Source organism: Stegastes partitus, unplaced genomic scaffold, assembly GCF_000690725.1.
Source record: "Stegastes partitus isolate 25-593 unplaced genomic scaffold, Stegastes_partitus-1.0.2 Scaffold2092, whole genome shotgun sequence".
In the NCBI taxonomy this organism is placed as follows: domain Eukaryota; kingdom Metazoa; phylum Chordata; class Actinopteri; family Pomacentridae; genus Stegastes; species Stegastes partitus.
In genome coordinates this window covers 4628-27929 of record NW_007579823.1, presented here as the reverse complement: position 1 = coordinate 27929, position 23302 = coordinate 4628, and the positions used below count along the sequence as shown (strand labels likewise).

Here is a 23302-nt window from a genome sequence, read left to right as displayed (position 1 = left end):
TCTTACTTTCTTCTTGCTTCTTCCTCCTCATTCTTAAATCCATTAATCCCTGTTGAATCCGTCCTGGTGTCACTCCATGCTGTATCTGTGGGTTCTTCCCGTCCTTCCCAATAACTAAGCTCCATGAATTCTTGGTCACCCAGCGACATGCCGATCATCTCACTGGAGCCCTGTGACATATCCTGCTGTGATGTCACCCGCCTCGGAGGCCTCAAACCGACGGTGTTGTTAGATCTGATTTATTTGATGGGGCTGCTGGAGGAGCATGGGTGGCTGGGGGCACATCCACCTCCCAAGAGGAAATACTCTGAGGAGAACATGAAAGACGGTGAGACACAGTGCTGTCTGGATGAAGAACTATCAGATGATGTAAGATGGCTGACAGAAGAGGAGAGGAAAAGGTTTAAGGAGCAGAAGGTTGAGACAGACCCGTTCCCATCACCGTCCTCAACCAAAGATGCCGCGAAGACCTCTGACCCTCAGGAGTTGACCTGTCTAGCTCAGCCTCCCCACACATCCCAAACCTCCAAAGTGGATATCTTTGCACTTGAGCTGAGAGCAGTTAGAGTCTCATACCTTCTCATTGGAGGTTTGAAATCCCTGACTGTCATTTTTAGCTGCGAGAAGCTTTCAGATTTGCTTCTCGTGCCTAAACACGATCCTCCCAACCCCTCAGTGAGCCCCGTTTCCAGCCCAAACCCTGACCAGTCTAAGGCCAGCAGCAAACAATGGGATGAAAGTGCTGAGCTGAGATCAGTGCTGCAGTATGTGGTGCAGAGCATGGTGAAGTGGGCAGTCAGGCCCTGTCCCATCAAACAGACTGTGTCTCTTGCCGACTTGGAGAGAGCTCAAGTCATGATATACAAAGGAGCCCTTAACAGACTGCAGGAGGACAAAGAACGCAAAGGTATGTAGATAAAAACACCAATGTTTTACTTAGGACACTGTTTTGCATTGCTGCAAATTGTACATTTTGAAATAAGTCACAAAGCAAAATCTACATGCCATGAATATTTGATTATTAACCCTTATTGAAAGGACTTGGATGTGTAAAAACAAAAACACTAATATTGCAGCTTGGAGAAGAAAAGATAATATGTTAAACCATAGCATGACAAAGATCACCATTCAGACAAATAATTCTATCTTGACTTAGATTTTGTTTATGAAGACTTGTGACTTGACTTGGACCTGTTGTATAATAAGAAGATGTTGGTGTTATGTAACCTTCATCACCCCCTTTTTCCTCCTAGAATCAGGCCACCACATGTCCTCTCAGCCCATTTCCAAGTCCTCCAGCTCTGTGTCTTTGTACAGTGCGGGATCAGAGGGCACTGCGATCTTTGGCCAGTCAAACAGAGCCTCTGCCTCATCGTCTAATACCGACTTGGCATCTTCTCTGCCCATAAACCTGCAGGGAGATGCTCTTGATAATTTCAACCCATTTCTCCCCATCAGTCTCCTTCAGTAAGTATAGAATGCGACCATCCTATATTATGTCAATTTGGCTCAACTTTTGGTAGAGTAAGTTACATAAAATACTTAGTCCAGTACATTCCCCAAAACATACTGAGTGGACACAAGTATTCTGTGTCAAATCTCGTGTTACTGATTGCTACAGACCTGTATCTTTTGGCAGCAGCAGCTATTCTGAAGTCCAGGGAATGGGTGAGTTAGGATGTATTGTATATGGAAAAAGAGAGTGATAGATTTTGCTTGCACTGTCTTTAACCTAAGCTGCAGCTCTGCCTGCTTGTTCTCTCCTAACCAGCTGACCTCAGTGTCAGTGTTATTTCTGCTTCCAAGAGGCAAACGAACAAACAGCTTCAGTAATAAAAGTGAAAATGAAATTGAAAGCTCTCCATGGAGGAGATTTGGCCAAGGGTCAACCACAGTAGCATCTCTGAACGGGAGTTAATACCACAAAAATAAATAATGAGCTTGAGTAAAAGGTTTAGAATAATATAACTGTTATATAAAGACACACGCTTGGTTCACTGAGATTTTTAGGCACCTCAAGGTGATCATTTTAAATAAAGCTCACCTTAAAAAACGTAATTTCCCAAACATCTGGTCAGGATCTTAAGCTGGCAGTGTAGCACTGCTCCCACTGTGTTATTACTGTATATACTGTATCTTCACTTCCTCTAGGCACATGGTGCTAACTCGGTTCCCCACGCTTACGGGCCTGGTTAGCACTCCCCCCGTGCTACACCCTTGCTTCAGCCTGGCCAGCTCTGCTTCTTGTGATGCCTTCACAGAACAGCAGACCAGCTTCATGGAACCTGGTCCCTGCAGCACACAGGCCAGAAGCAGCCTGGGTAAGAACTAGAGCAGAGGCATTAATGGGGGAAAAGCTGTTGGAATTATATGACAACGAAAAAAAAACATCCTCCAACTTAAACCTATATCTTAATTTAAAGTTACTGATAAACAATATTTTGTGAATAACTTTGCTAGTCCTGCAGGTCAGTTCAGCTTTTAACAACCTTTTTCCCCATGCTGGCTTCAAACTCAAACCTGCTAATAATGTAATATGTAAATGAAGGTACTTGTGTCAGAGTCCTGCATTGTAGGAGCAGAGAAGATTAACAGTAACTAAGCGGGAACTGTCTGTCTTCTGCATGGTCTTAAATGTTCAGCCATTGATCACAACAGATCAGCTGCTCAAAACAGCATGTGTTTTGCTCTTGCTATTGGATAAATGTTAGAACTATCAAATGCATGCGTACACTCACATGCTTGAATGGCACCTTTTTTTCATTGTCAATTACGTTGGTGTTATTTTGAACAATTTCAGGAAGTGCATTAGTCTGAAGGTCTCCTCTGTGTTTCATGTCTTGATGTCAAGATACAATAGATTGAACAGACTTGGTGATTTGTAGGTTTTTTTATTGTAGATTAAAAGCTAAAGTAAAAGAGAGATTTTTTTTATTCATAAAAGGGAGCCTAAACGGAGGAAAAATAAACTAAATGCATCAGTTTGTGTTAAATTCCACAACAGTATACATTTCACATGGAGCTGTGGGTTTGTTTTTTGTTTTCTGTTTTTTGTGTACTTTTCCTTTTCTCCTCAACCACCAGAACGGACACAAATGTTTGTCACCAGTCGGTTGCTAGAAATGGGATTCACTATGAGACATATCTACTGGGCCATGGAGGCTGCAGGTACTGCTTAGTGGAGTGTGTCTGATGCCACAGAATTTTTTGCTTCATGTGCTTTATATTTTTAACATCTGTCCTTCACTGTATGTTGCAACCTTCCTGTAGACTATGGAGTAAGAGCATTGGTAGTTTTTCATTGAAAATATGCATTTCTATTATAGATTAAAGACTATGTATTGGGCTTTATCGTTAGGATTAACATAATGTGGGTTATTAGTGTGGATAACAACTGAGACATACTTTGAACATTTTGTTTTTCTGCCTTAAAACAATCTGTACCTCAGTGACTCCCTCCTGAAGAAATATAATTTATTGGATGCATCTCAGATTCTCCCCACCTCTCATGGGAAAGTTTTTACACAGATTCCTCTAACAGTACATTTTGAAATTGTTTCCTCACCATTTAAAATTTCACAACAGTCCCACTTCCACAAGCTACAATTTCACCGCATGGTAAAACTAAACCACGTCTGAATATTTTGCACACGTATGGCACAAATAATGTATCTATTATGAGCATGTACACATGTTTACACATTGCACAATATGCTTTCACATTTTTAGCCCTACCTTCTTCAAAATCTAATTTTAGGCCCTTGTCCACTTACTGTATCACTAATTTCTCAGTTACCCTGCCACAATTCATTTTTATTACAACAGATGTGCGTGTCTGACCTCAGATGAAACACAGTAGCACGGTCATCTGGCGGAGACATGAATTAGCGATGCAGCACTCCATGATCCATCTTTTCTTTTTGAACTCTGACAGTTAAACTTCCCTGTGGTCCCTCCCAGATGTAGCAGGTGACTTGGACTCTCAAACTATTGAGGTGTTGGCCAGCTGGATGCTAGAGCACCCCCTGACCGAGGAGCAGCAGGCAGCTGAGTCGCCGAGACCAGAGGGCGCTCCTGAAACCCCGTCCCCAGATGGGCCAGAGACGGTGCAATGTCCCGAACGCCAACCCAGTCAAACCAATGAAAGGTAACAGATTTGTACTTGTTTTGGTATTTCTGCCAAATGATTGTTATAAATACAATTAGTACACCAATGAACTGTTACTTTGTGTGAAGCCTGTTGCCAGGGCTTGACTGGATAGAGAGGGAGAACTTCTTGGATGTCCACCTCACCAGGAACAGACCTCCCCCGGCACGACGGCGACGCTCAGGCCCCACTCAGAGGACGTCCTTCCGCCGGGCAGGTCTGAGTCACAGCATCAAAACTGAAATTAAATATCCATTACAAATCTGTTCAAAGCTTTGTCAGAGTAACTTGTTTACTTTCCATTCACTTTTGAAACAAACACCATCTTTTCTAGACTTGCCGTCACCCAACCCCCTCCCTCAGCTGTACCAGCAGCACACAGCAGTCAGCGATTGGCCAGAGCAGGTGGAGTTTCACCCGTACTCTGCTGACGAGGAGTCAGAGCTGGGCTACATGGATGACCCATACCACGAAGAAACCTATGAGGACCTGCTCACTCCTTCATTCTTCAGCTTGGAGAGAGACACACTCCAGATAGTGGAGGTGACAAACATACACATTGCCACCACAAGACATGGATAGATCAATCAAATTTTAATTATTTTAGTAAATATGTGTGATTAATTGATATGAAAAATTAGCCGTCCAGTCAGAACTGGATTAACGCTATTTTGTAGTATTTTCAATCGACTCCACTAGACCCCTAAGTTGCTTAGAGGCCTGATATGTTGTTCTACGTCTTGTTTTATGTGTTTAAAACATGCATATATTCTCAATATTCTCATTCCTTTTACATTGCTGTTTTAGGCTGGAGAAGAACACAGTCAAATGGTGAAATGTGAGCTGTGCAACACCCTCACCCTGCAATTTAACAATCACATAAAGCGGCGACACCCAGGTTGTGGGCAGAGTGCTGCACGTAAGGGCTACGACAGCACCGGGGCCTACGTTGATGTTTGGTTCAAAGGAGAGTGCGGCTCCAACTTCCCCTTCTACCTTCTGTGCAGCTCCTGCAGGGAAAAGTATCTGGCTGCAAACATGAGCGATCCAAGTTCCAAGTATGAAAGGTACAGCAGATATATGTATGGATCTATACAGAAGAAAAGCTAGTAGCTAGGTAGTCTGTTGTCACACTTTGTGATAACTGAATATTCATAATTGTTGTGTTCTCGCTTTGCTTCAGGATTAAAGGTTTGACATCTGATTTGATTGGCCAAATGGACAGCACTTCTGACGGTAGGGAATGTCATGTTCACTCTAAAGTTGTGCACAACAGAATGACTAAATCTTTATCATAATTTTGTAATTTGTTTTGTAATATGAATAATTCTTTTGTTTGCTCAGATGACTGGGAAATGAGCCATCAAGATGAGTATGACACAGACAAACTGACAGGACTGGAGGATTTTGGGCTCCTGCTGAGACCACTGGGACTGACTGAGAAGAAGCTGGTACCAGACCCAATTGCCTTTGCTGAGCCAGATCCACTTGGAGCCCTGGTTTACAACTCATCCTGTCCTACAAGAGCTGCTCCCAAAGGTATTTTTCACTATCCCAGTTTTGGTATGGCAAGAGCAAAGTCCCATGATTTGCAGAATGAATTACAAGCACTTTCATATCTAAATATCTGTAGATAAAATTTCAGGGTCCAGTTGCTAAAAAAAAACCTTTATCTGGATCAGAATGATTTGGTTTGGAAATTGCATGTTTTGCTATCCAGGATCAGACAATCCAGCTAACTTTTGCGCTGGATTTTCAAGACAACAGTGGATTGGATCACACTGATCCAGATACTGACATTTTAAGATGACCAAATCCAAACTACTGGTGCACTGAATGGAACTACATATTACTATGCAGGCCACTAGCTAGGTACAGAACAAGAGGTGAAATAGCACACCTGGTGGCACTTCCTGTGATTTTGATTGAAGAGACAGAAAATGTCGAAGTAAAACAACACAAAGATCACTTTTTATTACTTATGTTTATAAAAGCCAAATGCCTCATCTTACCCACAACAAGTAAATACAGACAAACAAATTCACAAACATCCATCCATCCATCCATTATCTATACACCGCTTAATCCTCACTAGGATCGTGGGGGGGCTGGGGTCTATCCCAGCTGCATGAGGGGTTCTTTAATGGGAACAAAACCTTTGAACCTTTGTTCAACCATCTTTGCTAAAAGGCTTTATCTACTTTTAATACACTGTGTACCTAACATCCACGGTGAACCCAGCTTTCTGTTTTGTTTGGATCACATGTATTCCAATCCTACTAAAGGTTTTGAACATCACATAATGAGGGTTTGATCCAGATCAATACCAACACAGGATGTAATCTGATTTCAAAATCCTTTTTTTTGGTTGTCAAGATATGATCGTATCCGATAGCGGAAATCTGACAGATTAGTTTTGAATAACTGATCCCAAAAGATCATACAAATAAAAATGATTACTTATACTATTTTCTCATAAATAAAATATACTGTATGTGATATGTATAGGTGCAGGACAAAATAAATGAAAAATAACATTTCCATTCAAACCTTTACATTCAGGGAAACAACATATACTGCTGTGCTTAAATGGATTGGCTGCTTCAAGCACATTACAAACCATCAACATGAAAGTTGAATACATTATTGAACAACTATAAAAGTTTTTTAAGACACTGATTTTCCAGCAGGTCTGTGCTGACTGTAGGATGGTGTGACATCAAACTAACCACCCATCATCACAATTAAAACTCTGCATCTGTTCACCTGGCCATATACAGACAATGTGGTGATAATTACTCAGACACAACTGTTGTCTTGTCATGTTGCATTAAATGATTCTATAACTTTTCCCTCTGATGATAAATTAGCACTCTTGTAACACACGCCCACATTCCCTCTGTGCTTGTTGGCAGCAGGAGTATCCAACCCTAGTTAAACTTCTTCCAGCATAATGACTAATCACTCAATTATCATAGCTGGGCATCTGAGGCACATACACAGCCCTCCCAGTTGTCTCGTTGCATCCAGTATTATGACTTTTTTTTTGCACACCCACACCAAATAATAAGCACGCTGGGGTTTTCATGTACTCTTTTTTAAAACAGTTTGTCCTTTAATTATTTAAATGCCTTTTGATATGTATTTTTCTCACTAGGGAATGCGCTTGTTGAGCAGAAGACCTCTCTGAGCCTCGGCCAGCAGGCGGTATCACTGAGGGACTTTCATGATAGACTGAAAGCCTTGAGAAGAGTCACATCCACAGCCCAGATTCTGCTAGCTTACAGCATGGTGATGAGAGCACTGTCTCAGACTGCGTCAAGGTAAATATGATCAAAATATCATCTTTTTTAAGCATTTTTTATTTCACCAAGTGGTTTCAAGATCAATTCTCCGTCTTCCTCCACAGTGCATCAGTGTGCAGCCAGTCTAACGGACTGGAGTCCTTGGGTCTGGCAGATATCCGTATCCTGGTGCGATTGATGACTTTAGCGGCGGGAGGCAGGGCTCACACTTGTGTGGACACTCAGTCAGGTGTGAAGGGGCTGGCTGCAGAGCGCAACAACCCCACCTGCCTCAGCTTTCTTACTTCAGCCATCGGCAGTGTGGTGTCCCATAGCCCTACTGCTTACAGACAGCTGGTGGAGATATGCACTCAGGTCAGTTTTCTTCAGTTAATCTAGTAATTTTAGATAATCTACTAATTGCTAGAGGTGGGAAATTTGATCTAAAATCTGCATCACAGTAACAAGCACACATGACTTTCGGTTTAGCTGAACACTGTAGTGAGAGTAAATTTAAGCAGGAAAAGATCCGGCCTTGCTAACTAATAAATCTGGATTATTTTCTAACCAAGATAACTCTAAATGATGAAATTAAAGTCAGTGGGAATAAAGAATTGTCCAGGCATTAAAGCAGTGGTCCTCATATATTTTCAGTCATGCTTCTCTTCAGTTGCAGTACACACAACAAACAGATGAAGACCACGTTCTAAAATTTGAATATCTTTCCAACATTACTGCCTTTAGGACCTAATGGCAGCAGCTACCGGGGTGAACATCGGGGCCATCACTGACCCCCAGCAGAGAGGCTGCCTGAACACCACTCTCACAGTTGCAACCCAGGCAGCCCAGCCGCAGAGGGACTACAACGACCAGTCGCCCCCAACATTCCTGGTCACACAAAGTCTGGTGTCCTTGCTCACAGAAAAGAGCGTTCACTGTTACAGCCCTGACAGAGCTGAACACGAGGCTAATGGTGAGCGGGAGTGTGCTATACTTAATTAGTTTTGTTATGTGTAATCATTCATCACAGTGTTATTTATAGTAGCTCTCCACTGTGTATGTGTCTGTTTGACCCAGATGCTTCAAACCAGGGGGTGTCTTCTTCGTCCTTGCCTCCTTCCCCTTTACCACACCTGAGTGCCAGAGTGGGCCCTCTGGAGCTGGCAAATGCCCTGGCAGCATGTGTCCTGTCTGCCAGGCTGACCAGTAGACACCGCCAGTGGGCAGCACAACAGCTGGTGCAGGCCCTGGCCGCCTCTGGGAGAGACACTCCTAATCGGCCCCAAACATACAGTGACCTGGCTGGTGACTTGCGCAAATGTCCTCTCAAGAGACTGGAAGGGCATTACAACAAGGTGAGTTATATGTATTGTTCCTGTTCCCTTTGGTCATTTTTAATTATGTCTAGGAAAAGATATTTTTGGGTGTGTTTTGCAGAAAAGGTTAGAGCAGAGCTTTCTGTTATCTCGAGTGTATAGACAATGTGTATGATCACATCTCATCCAAATAACTGTTTGGCTTGACATTATAAAGAGTTTTTTTTCACAGCCAAAACTGCTTTTGTGCACTGCAACAAGCAGTTGAAAATAATAATGTACTGTTTTAAAATGTTCTCTGAGAAGACTAGTGGGAAAATGAAGCTTCCTTGAACCGATCACTAATTTGGTTAGCAGCACATTTCATTGGTTTTTGTGGACAGATCTGGCATTTCCTTATGTGTAATTTAATCAATCTGTCAGTCAAACCGTATTACAGAGTCCTGATAAAAGACAAGACATCACAAAGAATACAAAACATAGAAAGTTTTAAAATGATAGAAAAATGTCCTACAAAGAGACAACTGCACCAGTGTCTCCATGGTTGGTGCTGATCGTGATTAGTGCTAAATGTTATGTTTGATAAACTGTAGATAATTTCCTTCACATTCACAAGGATGGTTTAAAAAGAACTGACTCCTGCGCTGCAAGTGAAATGCATCTAAAGCTTTTAAATAATATTCTCTTGGCATCATTACAGGCCGCCTGTAGTCCCTGTAAGCTTGCTTTACTGTAGTTTGAACACAAAAACGCTGTATAGAGTGATGTACAATATGCAAGCATTGCCTCCTGGAATGTAGTAAGACTAAATTGACATCATTTCTGCTGTGTTCAGGTGGCCAGCTGTTACTGGAGCAGCGAGCAGAGTTTGCTGGCGACGTGCTCTCAGGACAAAGTGGTGCAACTGTGGAGCATCAGCCAGAACACTGTGGAGTTACAGACCACCTTCTCCTGTATTACCAGGTTAGATTTGCTAAACTAAATTTTGCACCTAGATGGCTTTACTGCTTGTTATCAAAGCATATCTGTTTGTCTAAATGCAAAAACTATACTTTTATTACCACTAAAAATAAGAATATTTGATGTCGCTCACAAAGATACACATTATAGCTTCAATTTTAAACATGAAAAATAAAAGACAAGCATCTCAGTTCTTTCAGATACAGAACCAAGCTAAGTTTCTTTCTAGTAACTTATTTTATGATGCTAGGTGCTTAAGCAGAGGGCAGCTGGATTTCTTTTTATTCTTGAAGACATTTTTCCTCTCATTCCTCAGTTATAAGTGACTACTGTGGAGTCCAGGCATTTATTTAATCCACCTGTGGCTCAGTGCTCATCTGGAACTTGTCAACAACCAGAAAGTCCAGTTCTGCTTAAGGACCTCTGGATTATCACGACCTGGATGATTGAGAATCTACACATACAATGGAATTTATATTGTTTATATAGTTTTAAACTCTTTTTTTTTTTGCTCCCGTTGATGCTTTGCAGTAAGACGGACAGATCAAGCAGTGAGAGGGCAGGCAGATGTCATCACATGTCTCCTGTATACTGGAGTACAGGCGGAAACTTCCTGGCTGCCCCTGAGAACAAACACATCAACATCATGAACATCAGAGGTGAGTCTGTCTGTGTTTTGTACTGGTCTCTGATGCCTGATGTTACAGTTGTCGCTACAAGCTGAGAGTTAATACATTAGATTTTAGAGCAATGTCAATGCTCAAGATTTTTATATTGTTATAAAATGATTAAACAACAAAATAAAAAATTGAAAATATCAGAGTGTAGCTGATTATTCTATACATGGCTGTCACCAGTTGATTCGAAAATGCCGCATTGCAACATAAAAAAATGTTATAAATGCTTGATTTTTATATAAAAATTCACTTGTTATCAACAGAGGATAAGAAGAATTATTAGAATAACTACAATGAGTTACTCTACTGAGAACATAACTATTCAGACATTTTTGGAAAAACATGAAATACTCCTTTTATCCTAAAGTCATGCTTATAGCCACACACCTCAAGCTCAGATTTAAGGTAATGACTTTTCGGAACTTTTCCACCTCCGCTGATAAACATGACAAGTGAGTGGAGGTTGCAACAGCTCTAAGACGCCTAATAATCAGTAGTTTGTATCAGACTTGTTTCTGTCGAATTTCAGGATCTCTCTGTCATGTGGAGGGCCAGAGTTCTCGGGTCACAGCTCTCTGCTGGGCTCAGACCTTCAGCTTGTGGGTGCTTGACCAGCCAGCAGCCTGTAAGAACAGACCTGCAGAGAGCCTGCTGGTGGGACGGCTGGATGGCTCCCTCTGCTGGCTGCAGGTCACCATGCAGGAAATAGACCTGCTGGTGAAGAGCACTGAGCTCACCCACTGCCAAAGGAAAGAGGGTGAGGAGAACATTACACACAGTGTTTATTATAACACAGCTGTTTAGCTAAAGCAAATAAAATGTTTCTATCAACATATTATTAGATATAAATGCTGAATATAGATGTCGTCACATCAAAATAATGCCAGAGCCAACGAGGAATTAGCCTAGCTTAGCATGCGGTCTGGAAGCAGTGGGGAACAGCTACTTGGCTCTGCTTCCTGCCTTCATGCTATAAGCTAAGCTGATTTCCCACTAAGTCTAACTTCGCATTTACCAAACACACAGGACAATGGTCCCCATTGTCTCAGCTAACGCTCAGCAAAAAAAACTATCTGCCTAAGCAAGTCATCCTCTTTGATCTCGCCTAGCCCCCCAGTGCGCTGCCTGGCACAGCGAAGACAAGCCTTTTGCAGTGGGATATCCCAGTGGGAAGATCCTGTTGGCCAGAACTGAGACCTATGAGAATGAGCAGCCTGTAGTGCTGTCTCTCTTTCAGGTTTGTAATTCCCACTCATTATAACCACAGTATGTTGGAGAGCACAGAAAATGGACACTACTGTGTGTACTTCACATCAAATGAAGTCTACATATTGTGACACAAAATTTTTGCCTTTTAAAATGTATAATAATTTCACAATCTCTGATGTTTCATCGCCTACTGCATTCATTTTATACGAGATGTGTCAGAAAAGTTTCAGAACTGGTGTCACAAAAGATTTATTTCAAATCCAAACTACAAACTACAAGTTTTCCCCTTCAAAGTAATCCCCCTCAAGTCTAACGTACTTTCCCAGCCTTCTCTGCCACACCGCCATGCACTCCTGGAAGGATTCTTCCAGGATCCTCTGCAGCTCCGTCGTCACAGCCATCTTGATGTCATCCACGTCTTCAAATTGGGTCCCTTAATGACCCCCTTCAGCTTGGGGAAGAGGAAAAGAATCCCACGGAGTCAGGTGGGGTGAGTCGGGAGGTTGCTCCAGCACGGTGATGTTCTTCTCAACCAGGAACTGTGGGATGCTCAGGGCATTGCGAGCAGGCGTGCTCATGGTGAAGCAGCCACGACTTGTCCTGCCACAACTCTCACCTCTTCTGCACTGAATGAATCAAACACAGCAGGATCTCTTAGTAGACGTGCTGGTTGATCATCTGAAGGGGGAAACTCGTAGTTTGTAGTTTGGGTTTGAAATATATCTTTTGTGTCACCAGTCCTGGAACCTTTCTGACACACCTCGTATGTACTAACTGCACCACCCTCTATCCCTTCCTTCTATAGGACAATGTGAACTCCCTAAAATGGGACCCCACAGGACACTTGCTGCTCTGTCTCGGGAGGTCAGAGGTAGTGAAGATACTGGGACGCTCTGGAGGCAGCTGGGTGACTCTCCACTCTCTGTTCCACACCAGCACTGTTAACATCGCCGAATGGTGCCCACTCGCTGGCAGAGCACCTGATCCCAGGCTCATGATGGCTGTGTGAGTTTAACAAATTCCTCCTACAGTCTTCCTCTGAATATTCTGCCTCATTTTTGAAGTAAAACATTAAATAATGACAAAAACTAACAATTAAAGAAAAATATAATAATCCTAATGAAATTCTTGGTGGCTTTACTTGGACATAATTTGACAAACTAACATTAAATTCTTTATTCCTATGCTTTGCGTTATTCTTCATTCTTTTTCAGAGGTTGTCAGAACGGCTCTGTGTATGTCTGGACACTACCACAGGGGGGAACCATTGTATCATTGCCCAACTTATTAAATAGCTCCACCAGCCAGGATAAAAACACAGAGGTCAAGGTCAGTTTGGATCTGCTTGCTGGAGCTTTCTTTTCAGCCTGGTTGCTACAAATATTTTTGAACTTTCATGAAATCTTACCTCTTACCAGGAATGCACATTAAATGCCAGCTATTTATGTAACTGAACTGAGCTCATGAAATCTGCTTCTTCCTAATTTTCCAGCAGGATAGTGCAAAATGTGCGTATGTACTTCATGGGCACATTACGGCAGTGAAGTCCCTTTCATTTTGCTCCAGTGGACTGGCACTGGTTTCTGGAGGGATAGGGGGACTGCTCAACATCTGGTCCCTCCAGGTCTGAAAATTACATTTATTGCTGCTTTCACTTCTTAACCTGAAGTCAGTGCACACTCCATTGAACCTCTTAATAATCTACATTAAGTGCTAATGAGGTAGTTAGTGCTTTTCTACTGTAGTGGAAGTCAGGCTGTTTTCAGAATTTTAAATTTGCTACTTCTTTTTTTCCTCTCACAGGACGGGTCAGTGTTACAGACTGTTACAGGTTTGGGTTCAGTTGTCAGCAGCACCTGGATACCCAACTTGGGCGTAGCTGCTTGCTTTGGGAGGTCAAAGGTAATTTGGACTCATCACTCATATACTTAGTCAAAATGTCACAGTGTTTTTCTATCCTTGCTTATGTGTTTTTCACAGTGATGCTTCAGTAAAATGCCTGTTCTGTCATTTCCCAGGATGTTTTGCTGATCTGCTGCACCCCAGACTGGATCAGTCAGAACCACGTGCTCGCTTCCTGTCGTATGGTCCTCAGAAGCCAAAACATCTTGGGTCTAAATCGGGCACCTTGTTTGGCTGTCTTCCTGGAGAGGCTGCCCTTGCTGTTGCAGGAGCAGTACAGCTATGAGCGGGTCATTACTGAAACTCTATTTTAAAGTTGTTTTGCTGCTGTTTTGTGGGCTGTAGCTGAGACATGATGAATGTCTTCTCTTCATGCAGACCCATGTGGCAGCCGGCGACCAGCTTGTCCACAGCGCCTTCCTGCAGAGTCTGGCCTCTTTGACTGTTGGTTTGTCCTTAGAGAAACACCTGTGCTGTTTCCCACGCCCCCCGCACCACAGCTGCCCTGATGTTCACTCCTGCCCTTCAGAGTGGAACTGGCTGGTCACATATGCCACCACTGTCCGCAGTGCTGAGGCTATTGCCAGCGGAACTGCCTTCCCAGAATCCTTCATTGTTTCAGAGTTTCCAGAGGTGCTAGACACAGAAATCTCTAAGGCACTGGTGAGTGGCGACAGTCTACTTTGTGTTGTTGTTGCTATTGTACTGCAAGAATATTGTTAATTTATAGCAATTGTCTTGTAATTGGTCTTTTAGGACAACAGTAAGTGGAGCTTCAGGATGGATGAACAGCTCATGTCGTGGGCCACCAGCAGACCAGAGGTAAGAGTTCACTAACTTCACCTTTTTAGAAACATTTTCCATGCAGAAACTACCCAAACAGCTTAATGAGGCAGAAACACGATTTTAGGATTCTAAGTAAACTGCAATTTCCTTACGACCTTCTGTATTTCTTAGGACTGGCAACAAGGGGGGAAGAGTCAGGTGTATTTATGGGGGAACGGACGCTACGGACAGTTGGCAGGAATGGGAACGAACCTCATGATGCCTACACTGGCACCATCTCTGTTACAGACACAACAGGTGAGGACTTTATCACCCAGGACACAGACTTTGCTCTTCATTGTTACTACTTTCTAATGTTTCTTTGCTTTTTGTGGGTGTTGTCATTGTCATCTAGATTGTGTGCGGTCAGAACTGTACCTTTCTGCTCCAGTCCAATGGGACTGTCCTGGCTGTAGGAGAAGGACAATACGGCAGACTGGGCCAGGGGAATTCTGATGATCTCTATGTTCCCACTATTATCTCTGCTTTTCAAGGTACGGGTGGCCTTCTTTTGGATGTTGTGACTAAGAGGTTGTCTGCTTTTGTCCACAACAGAAAGGAAGAACAACTATTATCAGTGTTGTACTTCAATTTGATGTGGTAGCCCCTGTTTAGATACAGTGGCTTATTTCTCCTCAGTTTTATCTATTTGAGCCTAACTGACTCTTATCTGTGGACAGGGTATGTGGTGACACAACTGGTGACATCCTGCGGGTCAGACGGACACTCGATGGCCCTGACTGAAACCGGGGAGGTGTTCAGTTGGGGAGACGGAGATTTCGGGAAACTGGGCCACGGCAACAGTGAAAGACAGAGGAGACCGAAACAGATCGAGGCCTTACAAGGAGAAGAGGTCATTCAGGTAGAGAAAAATTCAGTGCTGGAGTTATGGTGCGATGTTGTGAGTCTTCAAGAAGTTATATTGTAGAGATCCATACAAAACATTTTTTGTTCGAAAACATTAACAACATTAATATGTTGCCCTCAAATAGAATTTGCGAGTTTGTCATTACAATATGGAAAGTAATGGACACGAAATGCTTGACAGTCAGGTGCTAACATCGGCCATAAGACGCAAGAACACCGCTACTAGGCAACAGCAGCATGAGTGTTACTGTGGGCAGCTACAAGCCACTGAGGGTAATTATTTATCAAGCTATTGGACAGATTACGTGATGTAGGAAATGCAAAGGCAAACTGAGAAGTCGAGGCTGTTGGGAAGAAAAATGCTACACGACCAAAATTACAATATATGAACTCATCGTCCTCTGAAAAAGGAACTTCCATGGACTCTGTCAGTTCTGAAAGCATCAGGAAGCACGTCACAACTGGTGAAACTTTCAGAAAATGTCCTCTTACAAGGATGTGAATCACACAAGAGTGGGACGCTTATACGGACTCTTCTCATGAACTCTTTAAAGACGAGCCCATTTGAATGAAGCAATATGTTCAACATTTAGTGATTTTTTTTGTTTAAATTTTTGCTTCTTGTGAAGGTTTAGTCTTTTGAGGTTAGTTTGTTGTTTTAAATAACAACCATATCTTTGACCATTTGGCTCCTACATTCTCACCATGAAGAGAAAAACAACCTAAACATTGGTCTTTATTTTTTTTTGTACTTATTTTGTAATGTTTTAAAAAGCAAGCAGTATACTTAAAGAGTGTTTCAAAAAGCTTTCCTTCATCTGCCCAGCTTGCTTGTGGTTTCCGGCACTCAGCTGTGGTTACAGCAGATGGGAAACTGTTCACCTTCGGTAGTGGTGAATCCGGCCGTCTGGGTCAAAGATCAACATCTAACAAGATGCTGCCTGAAAGGGTGGCTGCACTGGAGGGATATCATGTCGGACAGGTAAGAAACAACAGCCGTTGCTTTGAACTTACATGCTGATAGAGGCTCCATACTGCGAAAAAAAACAAACAGAACTAACTTGGTAACATTTCCCAGGTGTCATGTGGTCTGAACCACACGTTAGTGCTGTCTCTTGATGGCATGGTTGTGTGGGCGTTTGGAGATGGGGATTACGGCAAACTGGGAACAGGTTCCTCAACTGCAAAATACTATCCTCAGGTGAGTTAATACTACCGAAGACTCACATTTAAGAATCCTTAAAAGACAAAACACTTTGTTTATGTTAGTCCGTACCTGATTGCTGCATAATGTCAAGCGGAATAAAGGAGACATTCCTCATTTATACTCAGTGCTTTCATAAGTCATCATATTTAGAGCTGCTGCTACATTGAGCTGTACATGAAATATTATCTTTGGTTGTTCCTATTTTCAGAAAGTGGAGCAACTTTGCAACAAGGGAATTAAGAAGGTCAGTTGTGGAACTCAGTTCTCTGTGGCCTTGGCCTGTGATGGACACGTTTACACATTTGGACAAGGTACAGTTTGTTGTGAAAGTCGATTGTGTTGTGGAAAGTGGATGATGTTTGCATTATTAGTTAAAATGCTGCTGATTTACTACATTTACGCTTCAAAAAATGTTTCTGACTGTTGCTGACATCTTACAGTTTTTTGTAATTATTGCTGCTGATGCATTTATAAATGTAAAATGTACAGGAAATTGTTAAATCAAAAAATTAATCCAGTAGTTTTATACATGTAAAAAGTATGAAATAGTTTGGACTATTGTCATTGTTTTGGTGTCTATTACTGTCATTAGAATGTATTTTATTTTTGATACTACCACAAAGCGCTACCAAGGTCATTAAGAAATTAAAAACTACACTATTTCTGAACTGTGTGCTCGTTACCTTGGATGTTGTTTTGACAAAATTCACCAACTTACTTGACACAATTGTAAACACTGCATACAGCTTATTTTGCTGCCGTTGTGTTTCCTGGCTTTCTGTTCTTTCAGAGCGTCTGATTGGCTTGCCAGACTCCATGCTGAAGAACAGATCCTGCCCTCAGGTGGTGCCGTCTCTGGAAGGGCTGTTCATAGAAGACATCGCTGTGGGATGTGAACATGTGCTCGCACTGTCCTCCACTGGAGACGTCTATGCCTGGGGCTGCAACAGCGAGGGACAGGTAAAGCAGCATGCTCCATCTGAAAATGACACACGAAGCCAATTTGGAGTCCGCTTTCATTGCACATGAGAAAAAAATCTCTTTGTTGTGTTTCATGTGTGTGCTTCAGCTCGGCCTTGGACACGCCAACCCTGTGAAGGAGCCCACACTCATAACAGCCCTCCAGGGGAAAAACATCAGACAGATCTCTGCTGGCCGCTGCCACAGTTCAGCGTGGACGACCCCTTCTACCTCAATGAAAAACTCAGGTACACACACACAGTCCTGCAGCACCTGTACACCTATGATCCATGAAAGGGAATCCAACTGGGACTCCATATGTTACCTTCATCTGCAGGTGGCTCTGGAAATATCCTGCTCGGCCTTCCCCAGTCAGTCCCTCCTCAGTACAACACTCTGAAAGACTGTAGTCCTGATGTCCTCAGCATGCGCCTCAGGGTACTCCACCACTTTTCTGATCTCATGTACAGATCCTGGAGGCTGCTCAATCTGGACGCCAAGAATCCGGTATCTTTAATCTCATTGCCGCCCTTTTAATATGTTCAAAGAAAAATGTTTGGGGGGAAAAAGTGAATTCCTGCTAATAATCATGCACCTGCTGCTCTTTCCCTCACTTTTTTTTTTTTGAAATTGTGATGCCCCATTCACGTCCTCCTCTTTTATCCCCTTTTATTCTCTCGACCCAGGTGTCCACCTCACGCTATAGTTCAGGGACGACAGCCATCATCCGGGGCGAGCTCAGAGGCCTTCTGTCACCCAAGGTCAACACTCTGCCTCTTGTGCGCTCAATTGGCAGAACAATGACCCAGGGCAAAACATATGGGCCACAGATCACTGTGAAAAGGATTTCCACAAGGTAAGGATGACCATGATATTCAGTTCACTGGCAGGATCTGAATGCCTCCATGGTTCAGCCAACAAGAGGTGGCGAAAATAACTTGATGCGTTTCCAACTGCCCAGTCTGACTTTCAGGACTCTTATTTGACACCTTGGTTGTCTTGCTTGTAATATTTCTTAAAACTCTCTTGTTTGTTTTACAACTGTTGCTGTAGTGTGTGTTCAATAAAACACTGATATCCCCTCCCATGTACTCCCACAGAGGACGCTCGAGCAAACCCATCTTTGTGCAGATCGCAAAGCAGGTGGTGAGCCTGAATCCTCTTGAGCTGCGGCTACCATCACGAGCCTGGAAGGTCAAGCTGGTCGGAGAGGGAGCAGACGATGCCGGAGGAGTGTTTGATGATACCATCACTGAGATGTGCCAGGTAGGATGAAAACCACACAGGTCGGAGAGCATCAGAGATGGCTAGTAATGGAGGCTGGAACACAGTCTGACAAATTCTGATGTTTTTTTCACCAGGAGCTGCAGTCTGGTGTTGTGGATCTTCTGATTCATACTCCCAACTGCTTTGCAGACGTGGGCAGTAACACTGACAGGTGCACTTTTTTTTTTTTCATTTATATTGTTTAACAGAACATCTAGTTGTCAAAAATGATTTTTACCTTCTGCATTGGCTGCACACCTTCGCAGGTTCTTGCTGAATCCAGCGGCTCACACAGAAGAACACATTGTCCAGTTTCGCTTCTTGGGCATCCTCATGGCAGTGGCCATCCGCACCAAGAAACCTCTGGACTTGCATCTGGCTCCTTGGGTGTGGAAACAGCTTTGCTCGATGCCATTGGGAGGGCCGGACCTGGAGGAGGTGGACCTGCTCACCTACCGCACCCTTCAAGGCATCCTTCACCTAGAAAACAGTGGAATCACAGAGGATAATTTCCATGTGGTGAGATGCTGTGAACACTGTCATTTTTATCACTTTAAGCTTCAGATTTTGCTGACTCTACCTTTTCTGTTTTCCCTGGTAGAGGATTAGGACCACTGTAAAAAAAAAAAATGTAGTTCTTACTTTTAATTCTGAACTCATTTTTGTTTAATCAGAACTTATTCTCACATTTTCTGTTTTATCCCTCTATCCTATCTGCATCTAAAGATGATCCCACTGGATTCGTTCATGGCTCACAGCGCAGATGGAAGGCTGGTACCTGTAGTCCCTGGAGGTCAAAACATCTCCCTTACCTTTTCTAATCGCACTGAATATGTGGAGCGAGCTCTCGACTACAGGCTGCATGAAATGGATTCACAGGTTTGAAGGGTTAATTCTTGAATAATGAATTAAGTATGTTTAGCAAATCTGTCACTCAAGTGTCAGCATGTACTAAAGCAATTACATCTATAAGCATACATAAGAGTTGATCAGAACGTTTGGAGACAGCGGTGACTGTCAGGAAGTCACGTGAGACTGTGCAATTAACAATGGAACCTGTGTTACACACATTTTTTATATAATATGTTAAGCGTCATCTGTGATGGGGGCTATATCTCTTAGACTGTGTCTGTTAATGTACACATTTTACTTCAAAATGAGCCCTAAAATAAGCTGTTTCTTCACCTGAATGTGGTGTATCTTCTAGAGACAAAATATAAATAAATGTGTACCTAAAGCACATCACTGATTGAACATCTGCCTATTGATAGACAGTCAAATTCACCAGTGTTACCTAAATGTGAACATTAAATTAATTCATCATTATTGGTTAGTTGTGAAGCCCCAGTTAGAACCAGACATGAATATAGCTTGTTTGCTTTTTAATACTTATCACTAAAGGGAAAGACAAATATTTGCACAACCATAGTTTTTTAAGAGTTGCTATGGGGGGCATTCACCAAAATACACACTTCAGATTTAGTCAGTCAAAGAAAAATCTATCAGCTATAACTCTGATAACCAGAGAAGTGAGTTTTTGTTCACTATAAATAACAGAAAATAGTGAAAATTCATCCCAAAAAACAAATTTATAGGCAATTAATCTTAAAAATAATGAATATGGAAAAATAAAATGGAATAAAAAACCCTAAAGGTAATTCTTGCCCTACTTGAAACCTTACATGTCTAAAACCCTGACCAAATATGGCTCTAATGTGCAGGATGAGACTTTACAGTGCTGTGAGCAAATAGACTTTAAATTTAACAGGCCTGGCTCACACTGCTCACATTATTCTAAATGTACAAATCAAGTTTTTTGTGCATTTCCTCTCTGCTGTACAGACACGTGAACCCCTGCCTCCATTTTAAACACCCAGTGTACCCACCAGTTTCTATTAGAACTCACCAGACAGCCTGTTTGTTGTTTGTGCTGTTGTCTCGTCCTCAGAAGTATCAAAGCTGAGGTTGTTCTGTTATGTGCAGGTGGCAGCAGTCAGAGAGGGCATGTCCACCATCATCCCCGTGCCCCTCCTCTCCCTGCTGACAGCGCTGCAGCTGGAGCAGCTGGTCTGCGGCCTGCCAGAGGTCTCCGTGGAGATGCTAAAGAAGCTGGTGCGTTACCGTGACATCACCGAGAGCCACCAGCTGATTGGCTGGTTTTGGCAGAGCCTGGAGGAGTTCACCAATGAGGAGCGGGTGCTGTTCCTGCGTTTTGTCTCTGGCAGGTCTAGGCTGCCCTCCAACCCGGCTGATATTACGCAGAAGTTCCAAATCATCAAGGTGGACAGGGTAAGGTCATCACAATGAGGTAACAATGTAGTTACATAAACAAAGGGTGCAATAGTAACAATGCACTGCTCATCTGTAGCCCATCAACGGACTCCCCACCGCTCAGACCTGCTTCTTCCTGCTTCGCCTGCCCCCGTACACGAGCCAGGCCATCCTCGCCGAGCGTCTGCGCTACTCCATCCACAACTGCCCCTCAATCGACATGGACAACTACATGCTGACCCACAACACCGACCCGGCAGACAGCTCCGACACTGAGGACTGACGCAGAGATCTGCAGACACCAGGGTGATGAATGTATCTTCTCCGATGCCATGCACATTATGCACTGAACACAGATTTTTATTCGCCAAACTTGTATGGTAGCGTACTGTTTATATGTTGTTTGATTTAATAATATGTGTAGTTTTGATTTTCCAACTGTGCAAGGTGTTGTAATTATTGCAGTGCTTACTCTGAATCAAAACTACTACAGGGAAAAGAATAAGATTTTTAAAAATATAGGTGAATAAGCCACAATAAAAGGAGTTAATGTGCCTGTTTGTTTTGAAAATATGTAATAATTTAATGATCTATCCCACATACTGTAGGCAGTATTATTGTAAAATAAAGAGTGTTTAAATAAGGACTTTGGTGTACTGAAATTTGTGTTTATTAGATTTTTCAAAAAAAGATAAGTGTACCCATCTCAGAATGATCAAAACAGACTAATTCAGATGATGAATTCTTACCAAATAGTAATTATTTGAAGTCATCTCTTCAAAATTATCGTTAAAAAACAAAATATTGCAGTGTCAGTCTTTTTACGAGACTATGCAGACCTACTGCAGTCCAAAATGAAAGGTACCAGGGTACTGACCCTCTGCGCTGCGTGCGTACAGTATTGTCGCATCCCCCCAAAAATACATCAGCCCCTGAAGTTGATGCAATCATTCTACCAGGGTGTGTAGATAATCCATCACACATCCAGTCTGATCTGAGAACAGTTGTGGACCTTTTAATTGCTTGAGGCTTGCCGAGTGCAATGAAATGTTTTCAAACAGCGGATCTAAACGTGCTATAGAGCCGAACGAATGTGCCACACCCCTCGCCATGGAGCCCAATGGTGACCACATGTCCTTGCTCTCACTGACACGTGCAATATCCGCATGCTCAAGTTTGACGTTCTGCAATACGCATGCGATCAACAGTAGCCAGCTGCCAGAAACTGAACAAAGACACTTTTGATAACAAAAAAGCGAGTGTTGTAGGTAGTTTCTAAAGCTTACTGACACACTGCCAGTGACGATTATGTCTGACAGAGCAGCAGAAACTTGGCACAGTCGTTTTAAAGTACAAATCATCCATAACTTGTGAACAAAGCAATTTTAGCAAAATCCACCAGTCACAGATCTAAGTTATGGGCTCTACTGTCTACCTTACAGTTTCAGTCCTTGAAAGTTAACCGTTCCCAAGTTATTTGGTAACAAACAAATAGACAGGCAGACAAACCAACTGCTTCAGCCTTGCATGTGCTGAGGGTTAAATACGTCATCTAATGTAGCGTGCAGTGCAGAAACACAGTAAATACATAGATCCCTGAGGTATAGGCCAACCTGGAAAAAACAACATCTGACAGAAACCTATGCTAAAAATAAGTCCCACTGAGATCAAATGTGTTTTATCAGTTATGAGTTAGGATGTTCTCATCAGCACTGACATCTAAACAGGATCAAAGCAGAACATTGTCCACCAGCAGGAACATCTTTCTTATATCTAAAGAACAGTCTATGTTTAGAACAGAAACCTGATTGGAAACATTACTGGTGTTGTAGTCTGTCGACTTCTTCTAACTCTAACGCCTAGAATTAGGGCGTTTAAGAATGATCAGGAACCAAAGAGTTCAGTTAGTGAACAGTTTAAAATGATTTATTAGAGAAAACAAAGGAACAGACGTTGTGATGTGTGGGTTGCTGAAGTGAAAATTATGGAAATTATTTAAAAGTGCCAAAAGAAACAGAACATTCTAAGTGATCTTTTGTTTCTGGATCTAAGAAATGTTGCTTTAATTATGTGCACGACAAATACAGGAATATTTTAGTGGGGCATTAAGGCGTAGATATCGAGCTGTTTTACTGTCTTTACAACGACTGAGAGTCTAGACGTGTTAGTGGCCTGACCACAGCAGTACTTGAGCTAAATGCTTTTTGTGATGATTGAATCTTTAACATCGTAGTTAATCATGTTAGCATGCAGACGTCTGGCAAGCAGGAGTAAACTCAAAGGCTGGCAGGAACTTCATTAGCTTTGCAGGTATTTAATCACAAACCAACAGATGGAAAGAAGCTTTGATCTGAGGGAGGCCACTGGGAGACGGACGCTGTCAGCCCAAGGCATGAAATCTGGTATTATAC

At 42.6% G+C, this 23302-nt stretch overlaps 1 protein-coding gene across 1 annotated transcript in view; it reads left to right on the top strand.

The window, feature by feature from the left end:
- Nucleotides 1–21537, top strand: part of LOC103373882 (probable E3 ubiquitin-protein ligase HERC1) — a 46749-nt gene extending 25212 nt beyond the window's left edge. The window contains exons 40-80 of the mRNA XM_008303889.1: nt 120–907; nt 1254–1467; nt 2152–2321; nt 3085–3168; nt 3961–4147; nt 4237–4364; nt 4482–4690; nt 4955–5214; nt 5331–5383; nt 5492–5686; nt 7305–7470; nt 7557–7806; nt 8176–8404; nt 8509–8786; nt 9583–9710; nt 10239–10366; nt 10914–11141; nt 11494–11621; nt 12399–12598; nt 12808–12922; nt 13086–13217; nt 13397–13495; nt 13612–13785; nt 13874–14158; nt 14252–14317; nt 14453–14578; nt 14676–14814; nt 15001–15182; nt 16014–16169; nt 16266–16388; nt 16603–16705; nt 17185–17354; nt 17464–17602; nt 17692–17861; nt 18041–18210; nt 18455–18620; nt 18716–18792; nt 18887–19139; nt 19347–19499; nt 20604–20909; nt 20989–21537. Of these exons, the coding sequence (XP_008302111.1) occupies nt 120–907; nt 1254–1467; nt 2152–2321; nt 3085–3168; nt 3961–4147; nt 4237–4364; nt 4482–4690; nt 4955–5214; nt 5331–5383; nt 5492–5686; nt 7305–7470; nt 7557–7806; nt 8176–8404; nt 8509–8786; nt 9583–9710; nt 10239–10366; nt 10914–11141; nt 11494–11621; nt 12399–12598; nt 12808–12922; nt 13086–13217; nt 13397–13495; nt 13612–13785; nt 13874–14158; nt 14252–14317; nt 14453–14578; nt 14676–14814; nt 15001–15182; nt 16014–16169; nt 16266–16388; nt 16603–16705; nt 17185–17354; nt 17464–17602; nt 17692–17861; nt 18041–18210; nt 18455–18620; nt 18716–18792; nt 18887–19139; nt 19347–19499; nt 20604–20909; nt 20989–21174 (7513 nt within the window). The 3' untranslated portion in view covers nt 21175–21537. The remainder of the gene's footprint in view (nt 1–119; nt 908–1253; nt 1468–2151; nt 2322–3084; nt 3169–3960; nt 4148–4236; nt 4365–4481; nt 4691–4954; nt 5215–5330; nt 5384–5491; nt 5687–7304; nt 7471–7556; nt 7807–8175; nt 8405–8508; nt 8787–9582; nt 9711–10238; nt 10367–10913; nt 11142–11493; nt 11622–12398; nt 12599–12807; nt 12923–13085; nt 13218–13396; nt 13496–13611; nt 13786–13873; nt 14159–14251; nt 14318–14452; nt 14579–14675; nt 14815–15000; nt 15183–16013; nt 16170–16265; nt 16389–16602; nt 16706–17184; nt 17355–17463; nt 17603–17691; nt 17862–18040; nt 18211–18454; nt 18621–18715; nt 18793–18886; nt 19140–19346; nt 19500–20603; nt 20910–20988) is intronic.
- Nucleotides 21538–23302: the final 1765 nt, after the last annotated feature.